Genomic DNA, 13,325 nt, shown 5'->3' with positions numbered 1-13,325 from the left:
GCCGCAGTCTGTACTCACAGACCGATGGCGTCAGCCGCAGTCTGTACTCACAGACCGATGGCGTCAGCCGCAGTCTGTACTCACAGACCGATGGCGTCAGCCGCAGTCTGTACTCACAGAGATAGCATCAGTTGTCAGTACTCAAACAGTATCAGTAGGCTGTACTTACGATGCAGACACCAGTAGCTCATGCTTCTCTGCCAGATCTCTCTTCATAGACTCCACCTCCACCTTCAGCTCAATGTTCTGAGGAGGACAATCATTCAGTCAAATTCCATTCACTTTAACAGATATTTTACATGGAGAAACCTGGCACACCGTAGCTTAGCTCCAATAGTTCATTCCTGCATTGTATTTTGTTTGGAGTGGTTCCTAAAGCACTCCAAGTATGGTCTGAGAATAAGTTGAGTATGGTCCTCAACTGCATACTTCAACAATGTAATTCGCTTTGGCACTGGAAGCTATGTGTTCATATCGTAACAATGAGTAGGTGTGTACTCAATTGCAGGCGGATCATCGTAAAATATAATACAGAAATAAAATAAGACAATATTTTTCTATGACGAAGACAACAGACTTGTCTCTGAGATCAGTAGACTGAAATCAGTAGATCAGTGTGTCAGTTGTGCATTTAGTAAAGTAGTGAAACTGGTCTGAGATCAGTGGGCTAAATGTAAGACACCAGGTTCTCCAAAGGATTTTTAAACAAGGTGGTGCTGCTGCTGCGTACGGCAGTGGGAGACCCACAAGGTGGAGCAGCGCCACTCTTACATTCTTTGGAGAGAACCCTAAGACATGGTAGATGAGTATTTAGTAAAGTAGTGAGACTGGTCTGAGATCAGTGGGCTAAACTCTGGTGGGGGTTAGCTGTGTTTTTGGGTGGAACTAGGGCTGGAAGATATGGACAAAATATCATATAAATATTTTTCACATTTTTGACAGTATTTGACGACATTTTGTGTTTTGGAATAATAATAAAGTTCTAAAATATGCTTTCCAAGTAGTTCATGACCCCAGGGTGGCAACACACACATTATAGGCTTTCTCCATTTATACTGTTCAATCCAACTCCAAACAAAAGTAATGGCCAGCATTTCCCTGTACTTTTATTATCATTTCGACACTGTGCCACGCAGTATGATGAGGCAAAAGAATCTAGGCCTAGTTCATTTGTGAACTGTTGGAGTCATGATATATAATGACTATTCTAATTCTATAGATGGAATATAGTGGGCAGCACAGGAGGTTGGTGGCACTTTAATTGGAGAGGGCAGCCTTTTGGTAAGTGGAATGAGCGGAGTAAGTGGAATGGTATCAAATATGTCAAAACATGGTTTCCTTGTGTTTGATGCCATTCCATTTGCTCCGTTCCAGCAATTATTCATGACTCTATTCATATCCCCGGAGAAAAAGCAGCCATCCTTCCCTCAGCAGCCTCCACTGGTGGGCAGCACCTTGAATGCATTGTTGTTTGACACGACAACAAATGAATATATCACGGAGGAATTATTTACAGGGTAGGAACCAGTGTTGATCAGAGAGCGTGAATCTAGTTGCACATTTGAATTCACGGGCAATAAAGATAAAAGATAAAACACCATGTTAAAAACTTATTACACATTAGGAATGTGACCAAAATAGCTTTTTACCACCTGAAACACTGCCATGTTTTGATTACAAGCAGGCTTGACTACTGTAATGCTCTCCTGTCTGGTCTACCCAAGAAAGCCATTGGTCAACTGCAAAACATTCAGAATGCTTAAGCACAGGTACTGACCAGGACCAGACAAAGAGCACACATTACACCGATTTTAAGGTCTCCGCACGGGCTGCCTATGAGTTTAAGAATTCATTTGGAGATTATTCTATCGTTTTTTAAAACAATCCACAATTGTGCACACCAATACATGTCAGACATGCTTTTAAGTGATGGACCCAGTAGGTCCCTCAAGTCCCCTGGCACAAAGTCTAGGACCAAGAGGCATGGCAAGGCAGCCTTTATGCCCCAGCCTCTGGAATAGCCTGTCAGAGAACCTGAGGGGGGCAGACCCCGTGGATATATTAAAGAGAGATAAAACAAATATGTTTTAAGATCTTTGCTTTTCCTTAGGGCACTTTTTAGTTGTTTAGTTTGTATTGTTCTTTAGTTGTTTTATCTTATGTTTGTTGTGTAGTAAATATTTCAGATTTTATTTTTTTTATTGTTTATTAGTTTTTCCTGTAAAGCACATTCCATGTTTGAAATGTGCTGTAGAAATAAAGCTTGATTTGATTTGAGTCAGTGTTTCCATGGGGCCCTAATTAGACCTTACATTACATGTTGTTTTCTTACTTCATGTAGCTAGCTAGCCAAAATATTCATGCTTCACCTATTCCTCTCTGATAAGATACCATTGCACAAACATGCTTATCTAGGCCTACGCCAGCATTGGTACCAGGCACTATTAGCTAGCTAGGTTTGCTGACTCGTAATACATTTATCAAGCTAAATAGCCAGCTAACTAGTGATTAGCATTAGCGGCTAACACAAATTATTTTAGCAATAACTTGCTAAGACTAACTAGCAGACAGTAGTTTGCAGACAGTAAAATAATAGTGTAATTCTAGAATGCTTGTGGAAAGCAGCATGTCACCAACATCTTGTTGCATCCATCTGACCATGCAGAGTGAACAGGAAGAAAGTGCTTGTAACGCCGTGGTCGAGCAACTAATCTCTCCTTGAGTGACAGGGGGCATGGCTTGGTGTGTTTAGTGGCATGCAGGAGGAGAGGGAGAGAGAGATGACTAAAGTATCAAACAGAGTAAACAAAAAAAATTGACCAAATAAGCGGATTTGTTAAGTTCCGTATCACATTTAACAAACCAAACATTGAAATACCATTATAGAGGGTAAAGTAAAAACTCAAACCGGTACATACATCAATACCGGTATATAATAAAATACAGTATACCGCCCAGCCCTAGGTGGAACAATGGCCTGTTGTATTCATGGCTGCTGGGGCCATGTGGTCATCGTTCCTAATTATGGACCTCGCTACATATTCGTTGCCAGACCCACTGGCTCCAGGTCATCTACAAGTCCATGCTAGGTAAAGCTCCGCCTTATCTCAGTTCACTGGTCACGATGGCAACACCCACCCGTAGCACGCGCTCCAGCAGGTGTATCTCACTGATCATCCCTAAAGACAAAACCTCATTTGGCCGCCTTTCGTTCCAGTTCTCTGTGACTGGAACGAATTGCAAAAATCGCTGAAGTTGGAGACTTTTATCTCCCTCACCAACTTCAAACATCTGCTATCTGAGCAGCTAACCGATCGCTGCAGCTGTACATAGTCTATCGGTAAATAGCCCACCCAATTTTACCTACCTCATCCCCATACTGTTTATATTTATTTACTTTTCTGCTCTTTTGCACACCACATGACCATCTGATCATTTATCACTCCAGTGTTAATCTGCAAAATTGTAATTATTCGCCTACCTCCTCATGCCTTTTGCACACAATGTATATAGACTCTTTTTTTTTTTCCTACTGTGTTATTGACTTGTTAATTGTTTACTCCATGTGTAACTCTGTTGTCTGCTCACACTGCTATGCTTTATCTTGGCCAGGTCGCAGTTGTAAATGAGAACTTGTTCTCAACTAGCCTAACTGGTTAAATGAAGGTGAAATAAAAAATAAATAAATGAATGACTGAGTCACATATTACATTATCATGGCACTGACGGGTGTGAATGACGTAACAGATGACCACACACCCCTCTACACACACACACCGTTTTGTATATGTCCTCTGTGGAGTCGTCGCATTTCTGCTGCATGCGCTCCTCCATGAAGTAAATACGCAGCTTCAGGTTGAAGTTCTCCTTCTTCAAAGTCATGATTTGCTGAGAATAGGAGAAGAAAAGAAATACAGACTTATGTAACCTCGGACTTCATTTGATTAGAAAAGGAGACACTGACGGACAATGAAAACTAAAAGTTATGACCATTAAAGCTACTACCTTCTTGAAAATCAGACCATTCTATAACCATCCTATGTATAACTGCCTATACAGTCTATAACAAGCCTACTGCAAATACAGTAAATGAGGTCAAAATAACATAGCAGCTGAGCAATTTATCCCCGGAGAAAAAGCAGTCATTTCACATGGTCCAGTAGAGAAGCACACACACAGAGAGACAGAGAAAGAGAGAAAGAGGACGGGGGGTGGGGGTAGTGTAATAAGCCATGTTTGAGAGAGTTTTTGTGGTCTGGGAAAGGGGAGAGGTATTCAGCTTCGGCAGACTGTGCTACAGGGCCTTTAACTGCACACATCTGGAGCAGGAGATGGAGTCCAGATGACCACTCTACCAACATCTAATCATCAAGCATAGGGAGAAAAGAGAAATCTGAGTAAACCACTGAATTTCAGCAGGCTTCCCCTACTGTAGGCCCCCCCCCCCCCATGATTGGAACAAGGCTAAGTGGTTGTCGTCTTCTCCTTGGTTTGGCTAGACACTGGATCCGGCTTATTAAAAACCATAATATCCGACATGTCTGTCGCTGATACTGGGATAAGGCCTACAATGCTGCAGTGGTCTGTATTTCCATTCAATGGTTTACCATGAAATGATTACCATTTTAAATGGAACATATTAGGATAAATAACTAGTTTGAGACAGACAATGCTGGTTAGAGTCTCAGAGGATCCTTTTTATTTAACCTTTATTTAACTTGGCAAGTCAGTTAAGAGCAAATTCTTATTTACAATGACGGCCTACACCGGCCAAACCTTAAAGATGCTGGGCCAATTGTGCCCCACCCTTTGGGCCTCCCAATTACGGCCAGTTGTGATACAGCCTGGAATTGAACCAGGGTCTGTAGTGACGCCACTAGCACTTAGATGCAGTGCCTTAGACCGCTGAGCCATTTGGGATCCTGACACATGAACAGCCCTCTTGAAATTGTATCTACAATGGTTGGAGACCTTGTCAGGTAAGGCAGAAAACATCTCCATAATAGGGATTGAAGTGATGAAAATTCCTCACATTCTCGTAGTCTTTTAGGGTGAGAGCGGTCTTGACAGGGGACATCTTATCTGGAAATGTAGGGTCTGTAAAAGAACAAGAGGGAGAATTGACATTAGTTCAGTTCACATACAGTAATGACCATAGAAATAAGAATGAATAGAAAGGTTGTCTACATTCAAGTCAATGATGGCATAATGGGTGAACTGGCAGCCATTTTGAGTGTACTCATGCCATGAAGTAAAAGGAGGAAGGAAGTGCACCCTGTGCTGTAATTTGTTGAGTCAGCTTAACTTACATTACAAAAAATACATTCCACTGCATGAGCGATATCAGTTAGCATCATTTGAATTAATATTCTACATTACAATCAGTTGACAGAACATTCCAAAATACCCTGGAAATGATTGAGTCACAATACCAGGCAGCCATTGCAAGTGTACCCATGAATTTGCCAGTCAATTGCCAGGGTTAGAGCTTTCAAGCCCATTCTATTCATTCTTATTTATATGATAATGACATCTTAAAACCTTTGGTACAGTACCAAGCTTTTATTCTGAAAAACACCAGGGTAAATCATAGTGATGATAAGCACACACACACGTACACACAGATCAGAGGTGAAATAGACTGAGTGTTATCTTGGAAAGCTGCATCGTTTAGCACCCCAGTGAGCCAAGCCAACCACAGACTGACTAACTCCAGCACTGCTCATATAACACTAAATAAATCAACAGCACATTTGTATACTACACTAATAACCTGATCACAGCCCCACTGCTTAACATGGGAACTATCACTCTTCAGTTTTACAGTTTATTTTGCTTCTCAAAAATGACCAGCGGACATGTTCAATCTCATATTCAGTTGGGTAGTTAAGCGTCCCCGTCCCCAGTCCCAGAGGAGAGTCCAGTCTGCAGCTTGGAGTCACGGTGGCGTGTCAGCTACAGGCTGCAAAGAGACGCTATAATTGTCTCAGGTGTCTGGTTACCTAGAAGTTTAGCACAGCTGAGCCTGACAGAAAGCCCTGCTAAAAAGGTGTCTGGATCAGCTGGCAAAAAAGAAAGAAAAAATAAAATGCAGATTCGTACCTGGAGTCAGTAAATCAATTGATTGTACAAAGCAGTTGCTCTGCACATACTCTGTGATTGTTTGTTCAACAGAAAATAACTCCATACAAAATCAAGCGGATGGTGAAACCATTTAGGGGTAGTATTCTCTCACTCTCAAAGTCACAACACTCAAGGGTAGGGAACCTAGGTAGTGGTACCCTAGAGGAGCACACGGAAGCACGTACTGTACCTGTCATGTTGTCCATGGAGAAATCCCCGACGTCTATGGAGTCTGGGAGTTTGGACATGCTACAGCTGGAGACAAAAATGAATCCATTAGGGAAAGAAACAAACAGCCAATCTGAGTCTGGATCCAACATGTGAACTCAACATTGTAGGTAATAGGCTGTAACACACAGCCAAAGTATCAGTCAATACCACAATCAAAACTACAGAAAACCTCCTCTCTAGCACAGCCAATGCAAAATTGTGCAATCAAATGCACTGCAAAAAGATAAAAAATACAAATAGAAAAAAATGTCCTGATGTAGTTTAGGCATTACTCATGCTTGGCTCGCCTGTTCCCTAGCCCCTAAGGAAGCTCCATAAATAGCAGGAGAATTAGTCTCTGGTTCTTGTGATTCATTATGACAGTGCAATGCTTTTCTCTCCCAGGTCACTGTTTAGGTTATTCCTCAGTGTGCCATGCAGAGTAGACTGGACTGGAGAAGACCATGTGCCAATGGAAGGCTGACTCTCAGGTCCAGAGCACAGGGTACAGACTTAAGAGGGCTTTCATTGCTAAACAAGCAGCTACTGTGGACCTGCTCAGCCAAACATCACTCAGACAAGAAGGGAACACAGTGGAGTCACACAGTCAGACACACAACACAATGCACACATCTGGACAAGGCTGATGACATTGGGGAAATAATAAGATTACGATGAAAACAGTGCTGTCTGTCAAAGCCAGTGATGGGGAAGCTTTGCTACCACTAAGCTCACAACTAACCAATATTAGATAGCTTCCCCTACAATCGGCACCAACATCTCTCAGGCCTTCCTAACCCAAGTGAATATTACCCAACAATTTGGAGAGAAACCATGTCTAACCCACTTAACGTGTCTACACTCTCTCAGCCATTTAAGCTGCCCTGACTTTTGGCTCTAACAATATGACCAGCTCTGTACATCTTCCTTCCCTCTCTTCCCCTGGCAGTGGCGCTGATCCCATAGCCCAGCAAACACTCATGTCCACAGCAGTGGTATGGTCTACTCATCCTGGGTGCCTACTGCCCAGGAGCAAGATTGTATAATACTTGTCAACAGGTTTGAATAAGACAGACCAATTACAAGTGTTAACCACAGGGCACTCACAAACTCAGTCACAGCAGAAATGACACAAACATCTCAGGGACAACACCACAGCAGAGAACAGACCCAGATATTAACAGGATGGTTCAGTTTTGACAACTGATTTGACAACACTGGCAGGAATCACCACACAGACAGACCCACCCACAGACAGACACCCTTTGCGTGTCACTGAGCACTATTTAACCACAAAGTCAGTGCTTACCAAAAGTAGGAGGACTAACGGGCTGGCATAGGATATAGCTATGATGTCCTCTTGTTCACTGTGTGATAGGTGTGTGTGACATGTACACAGTTATAGCTCAGTGTCTATGAAAATAAAGCATTGTAGAGTAACAGTACCAATGACTTGACACATGCCAACTCTTTTACTCAGCGTACTATGAGCCGGAATGAGGTGGCCAGTAAACATCGACTTCCTCTTTGTACATTTTCATTTTCCTGTTTAGCATTCCAATACCAGTTACAAAGCCTAATATTACATAACGAGTAAGAATAGTTGTAGAGATCTTTGCTCTGGAGTAACCAAATTGCACTTTTTAATGGCTGATTTAAGTGAGTCAGGTTTCAGAATGAAGTCATTTACACCACACCTGTTGCTTATGTCTTGAACTACTGTGGAGACTTACCACCTGGATGATCCCATTCAACACACGCACCCACCTTATTTATTGGTGGGATACATAGTTAAACAATTCTCTGGAACACATCGACGCTCACGCAGACACTATTTTAACCTTGGCCAGGAGTCTAAGGATAGCAATATGTCCAACAAATTACAACTAAAACAAAACAAGTAGGTTAATCTACAACTAGACTCTCTCTAGCTTACAATGGGGTAAAATGAGAGGCTCACCTACCAATATTAGATGGTGACTCACTTCATGGCAAGCATACAGGAAGAGAAAAATATCCGTATTGGCTAGCCTAAACATTACATAGTTGCAAGGAAGAAACAAACACATGCGTGGTTTCCGCTTTTCACGTGGACTCTCCGAAAGTTATTAGAGGGAGGACTTTGCCGATTTGTTGTGACAGGGAACGACTGAGCCACATGTGAAGTCATCATCCGTAGTGTTTAAAAATAGACTAGTATCACAAGCGCAGACAGCAATAAACCACATGACCTTGCCAGTAAATCCATGACCAACTGTACTCAATAGAGCTAGCTAGTGTAGCTAAATATGAAAGAACAAATGGGCTAGTTTGCCTGACAGACTGATACCTCTTGTAACAGTCGGAGGTTAATGTCATACATTTGTTTGGAAATGTTCTCTACCCATGCCAGAATGTTAACTATAATATAATAGCTCTGGTGTAGAATTCTGCAGTCAGCATGCCAATTGCACACTCCCTCAAAACTTGAAACTAGAGGTCGACCGATTAATCGGAACGGCCGATTATTTAGGGCCGATTTCATGTTTTCATAACAATAGGTAATCAGCATTTTTGGACACCGATTGCGGGCGATTACATTGCACTCCACGAGGAGGCTGTATGGCAGGCTGACTGCCTGTTACCGAGTGCAGCAAGAAGCCAAGGTAAGTTACTAGTTAGCATTAAACTTATCTTATAAAAAACAATCAATCTTAACATAATCACTAGTTTAATACACATGGTTGATAATATTACTAGTTCATCTAGCTTGTCCTGCGTTGCGTATAATCGATGAGGTGCCATTTAATTTCGCATCGAATCACAGCCTACTTCGCCAAACTAGGGATGATTTAACAAGCGCATTCGCAAAAAAAAGGCACTGTCGTTGCACCAATGTGTACCTAACCATAAACATCAGTGCCTTTCTTAAAATCAATACACAAGTATATATTTTTAAACCTGCATATTTAGTAAATATTGCCTGCTAACATGAATTTCTTATAACTAGGGAAATTGTGTCACTTCTCTTGCGTTCCGTGCAAGCAGTCAGGGTATATGCAGCAGTTTGGGCCACCTGGCTCGTTGCGAACTGTGTGAAGACCATTTATTCCTAACAAAGACCGTAATTAATTTGCCAGAATTGTACATAATTATGACATAACATTGAAGGTTGTGCAATGTAACAGAAAAATTTAGACTTAGGGATGCCACCCGTTAGATAAAATACGGAACGGTTCACGCTAATAGCGTTTCAATCGGTGACGTCACTCGCCCTGACCTTGAAGTAGTTGTTCCCCTTGCAGAGGCTTTTGTGGAGCGATAGGTAACAATGCTTCAAGGGTGGCTGTTGTCGACGTGTTCCTGGTTTGAGCCCAGGTAGGAGCGAGGAGAGGGACGGAAGCTATACTGTTACACTGGCAATACTAAAGTGCCTATAAGAACATCCAATAGTCAAAGGTATATGAAATACAAATGGTATAGAGAGAAATAGTCCTATAATAACTACAACCTAAAACTTCTTACCGGGGAATATTGAAGACTCATGTTAAAAGGAACCACCAGCTTTCATATGTTCTCATGTTCTGAGCAAGGAACTTAAACGTTAGCTTTTTTACATGGCACATATTGCACTTTTACTTTCTTCTCCAACACTTTGTTTTTGCATTATTTAAACCAAATTGAACATGTTTCATTATTTATTTGAGGCTAAATTGATTTTATTGATGTATTATATTAAGTTAAAATAAGTGTTCACGGGGCCTCCCGGGTGGCGCAGTGGTTAAGGGTGCTGTACGGCAGCGCCAGCTGTGCCACCAGAGGCTCTGTCTCAACCGGCCGCGACCGGGAGGTCCGTGGGGCGACGCACAATTGGCCTAGCGTCGTCCGGGTTAGGGAGGGCTTGGCCGGTAGGGATATCCTTGTCTCATCGCGCACCAGCGACTCTTGTGTAGCGGGCCGGGTGCAGTGCACGCTAACCAAGGTTGCCAGGTGCACGGTGTTTCCTCCGACACATTGGTGCGGCTGGCTTCTGCGTTGGATGCGCGCTGTGTTAAGAAGCAGTGCGGCTTGGTTGGGTTGCTTATCGGAGGGTTAAAATTCAACAACAATTTTTTTTTTTTTATTACAAAATAAGTGTTCAGTCAGTATTGTTGTAACTGTCATTATTACAAATAAATACTTTTTTTTTTTTTTTTTTTTAATTGGCCGATTTATCGGTATCGGCTTTTTTGGTCCTCCAAAACTCGGTATCGGCGTTGAAAAATCATCTGCGGCATTGTGTTGTGTGACACAACTGCACATTTTTGTGGCCTTTTATTGTCCTCAGCACAAGGTGCACTTGTGTGATGATCATGCTGTTTAATCAGCTTCTTGTCAGGTGGATGCACTATCTTGGCAAAGGAGAAATGCACACTAACAGGGATGTAAACACAATTGACATGCTGACTGCAGGAATGTCCACCAAAGCTGTTGCCAGAGAATACAGTGTTTTTCTACCATAAGCTGCCTCCAAAGTCATTTTAGAGAATTTGTCAATATGTCCAACTGGCCTCACAACCACAGACCACATATAACCACACCAGCCCAGGACCTCCACATCTGGCTTCTTCACCTGCTGGATAATATGATAATCTAATATTTCTGTCTGTAATAAAGCTCTTTTTTGGGGAAAAACAAATTCTGATTGGCTCGGCCAGGCTCCCAAGTGTAGGCTTATGCCCTCCCAGGCCCACCCATGGCTGCGACCCTGCCCAGTCCAGTGAAATCCATAGACTAGAGCCTAATACATTTATTTCATTTATTTTTATTTAAGTATAGTTATCCTAGAGATAAACGTTATGTCCCAAAAACCATGCATAAACACAGTGAATATAATGTATGTATAATGCCTACCTGTTAAGAGTAACTCGCCAACCAGGGTAATACGCCTTTACTTCTCACAGAAACCACTTCATGACACCCCCCCAACACTTTCCCTGGTTGCCACTACTCATGATCAACTAAAAATATTATGTTTCATACAAGTTATTTTGAGGTAGAGTGGCATTGTACCCCAAGTTACCCAACAATTGACATGTGTTACATTTAACCCCACTCTCCCCTATGCACTTACTGCTAATTGCAAAGCTGTAAAGTGCATAACCATGCCACTGCTAAAAACTCAGTTTAAAATGGTGCAGGTCGTGCAGATTTAGGAGTTGAAAAATAAAGTAAGAATCGAAAGCTGGAATCCCTTTTTTTAACAAAGGCCATTAAAACTGCTGTTCTGGCGATTGCAAGAACTGTTGTGCATTGACTGTGTGTCAGAATCAATTTTTTCCCCCCTATGGCTCACATAACTAGAATAGCCAACGAGAGGAATATTTATCTTGCATAGAACACACACGCCGATTCGGGTAAATAGATAATCTATTCTACTATGGGGTTTTCCGATTTATCTATGAATTAGTCGTTTTGTTTGACCAGGAAAAGTAAACGTGGACTGTTCTACCATCTTCAAAGTGCGCCTAAGCAGAAATATTTTTTAATGTTCCATTTTTTTTATTATTATTGTTGCGTGGCGGCAATTATTTTGCCTTGGAGGTGCGCCACAGCACATGGAACGGGAAAACACTGGTTAGTGCGCGTGCATGTTCTTCCGTCTTGTGCACGTGCTTCAGGTGATTAGCAAACAAATAGTGATAGCCACACACAGAGACCAGTGTTTAACTCGTTTTAAAAATACTTTCCTGTGGATATGTTGTCTAATTTAAACTCACAAAAAGTCCAAATTAGCGGACAACAGGTAGAGTAAGTTCTAATTGAATTTAATTCTACATTCGCGTCAGAGACGTAGTATTGGATCTCATCACTACAAATGAACGTGACTTGTCAAGGGACAGCATAGGAACGTCGGGGTTAGTTATGCGAATTCACAATAATCAACTGCCTTGTTGGTTGTTAAGTTAGTTAACATTAACTAGCTATTAATATTTGACCACATCCGAGTGCATGAGTTGCGCAACTGTGGTGGCTTAAATCTAAATGTATGTCACCTGCTTCGCAGACAACAGGTGTAGCCCATTAGTGAAATGCTTACTTGCGGGTCCATTTCCAACAATGCAGTAAATGACACGAGGAATAACGAAGTAAAAATTGAGGTAGCTAGCTATGTAAAGTGACAAGATAACAGGAAAGATAAGACCGTAGCAGCATCGAATGTTGTGAGTCGTCAGTATGCACATGTTGGGGTGTCAGATTCCTCTGTGCATAGTCAGCAGGCTCAGGTAGTCATTTGACTAGCTATTTAGTAGTATTGTTTAGAATATTTGGTTTGAATGGATGTTAATGACAACAGTGGCAACAACCGAGGCTAACTAGCGTTACTAGCCAGATAACCAGTTGGCAACCAGCCACCATAAGATTTGTAACAACTAAGTTAACGGAAACACGATAGCTAGCTTGTGCAAAGTCAAGTGAGGAGTTCAAATACAGGGGAAACTAACGCTAGCTATTAGTTGCAGCCCTATTGTCTTACCAGTCAAACAAATACCACAGACCACTTGAGCTAGCTAGCTTTAACCATAGTAAGCTAATAACGTTTTATCAACACCAATTTTGAACTTTAGTTGAGACGTTAGCTAGAAATGCTAGCGAGGTAGATTTAACATTATTGGCAGGCAAATCGCGTACCTTCCATTGATGTCAAAGGGAAGCGTCTGATCATCTCCAACGACGGAATCCATCCTGAAATGGTATTCCCTTTTAATTAATATCAATATTTACGCGTAAACCTCAACATGAAGCGGGTATAAAATTCAAAGCAGTCGTTACTACCGCCATTTTGATTTAACGTCATTATGGGTGTATTAATTATGTCTTGCAACGGAAGCCGTTTAACATTTTAAATAACCAAACGAACTGATGAGGGACGTACTTGAATTTGTCCAATAGAAACTCTGGTTTTCGTTGGAAAACGTTTTCTTTTGGAGTAAACGTTTTCTGTTGCAGAACTTTTGCAACAGAATAGGTGT

At 41.8% G+C, this 13,325-nt stretch overlaps 1 protein-coding gene across 24 annotated transcripts in view; it reads right to left on the bottom strand.

Moving 5' to 3' along the window:
- Nucleotides 1-13,325, bottom strand: part of cdk5rap2 (CDK5 regulatory subunit associated protein 2) — a 71,907-nt gene extending 58,582 nt beyond the window's left edge. For 14 of the 24 annotated variants that reach the window (XM_036976876.2, XM_090233871.1, XM_090233872.1 and 11 more), the window contains exons 1-5: nt 12,985-13,325; nt 6,314-6,378; nt 5,033-5,097; nt 3,778-3,888; nt 170-246 (exon numbers count right to left, since the gene is read on the bottom strand). In XM_036976876.2, coding sequence (XP_036832771.2) covers nt 170-246; nt 3,778-3,888; nt 5,033-5,097; nt 6,314-6,378; nt 12,985-13,037 — 371 coding nt within the window. In that variant the 5' untranslated portion in view covers nt 13,038-13,325. Of the gene's footprint in view, nt 1-169; nt 247-3,777; nt 3,889-5,032; nt 5,098-6,002; nt 6,063-6,313; nt 6,379-8,297; nt 8,514-12,984 lie in introns of those variants that run through there. The other 10 variants (XM_036976871.2, XM_036976880.2, XM_036976873.2 and 7 more) reach the window with 3 other exon arrangements.

Source organism: Oncorhynchus mykiss, chromosome 5 (genome assembly GCF_057628025.1).
Source record: "Oncorhynchus mykiss isolate SJ-2025 chromosome 5, ASM5762802v1, whole genome shotgun sequence".
NCBI lineage: Eukaryota > Metazoa > Chordata > Actinopteri > Salmoniformes > Salmonidae > Oncorhynchus > Oncorhynchus mykiss.
The sequence above is the reverse complement of the archived record's forward strand: the minus strand, read 5'-3'. Positions and strand labels throughout refer to the sequence as shown.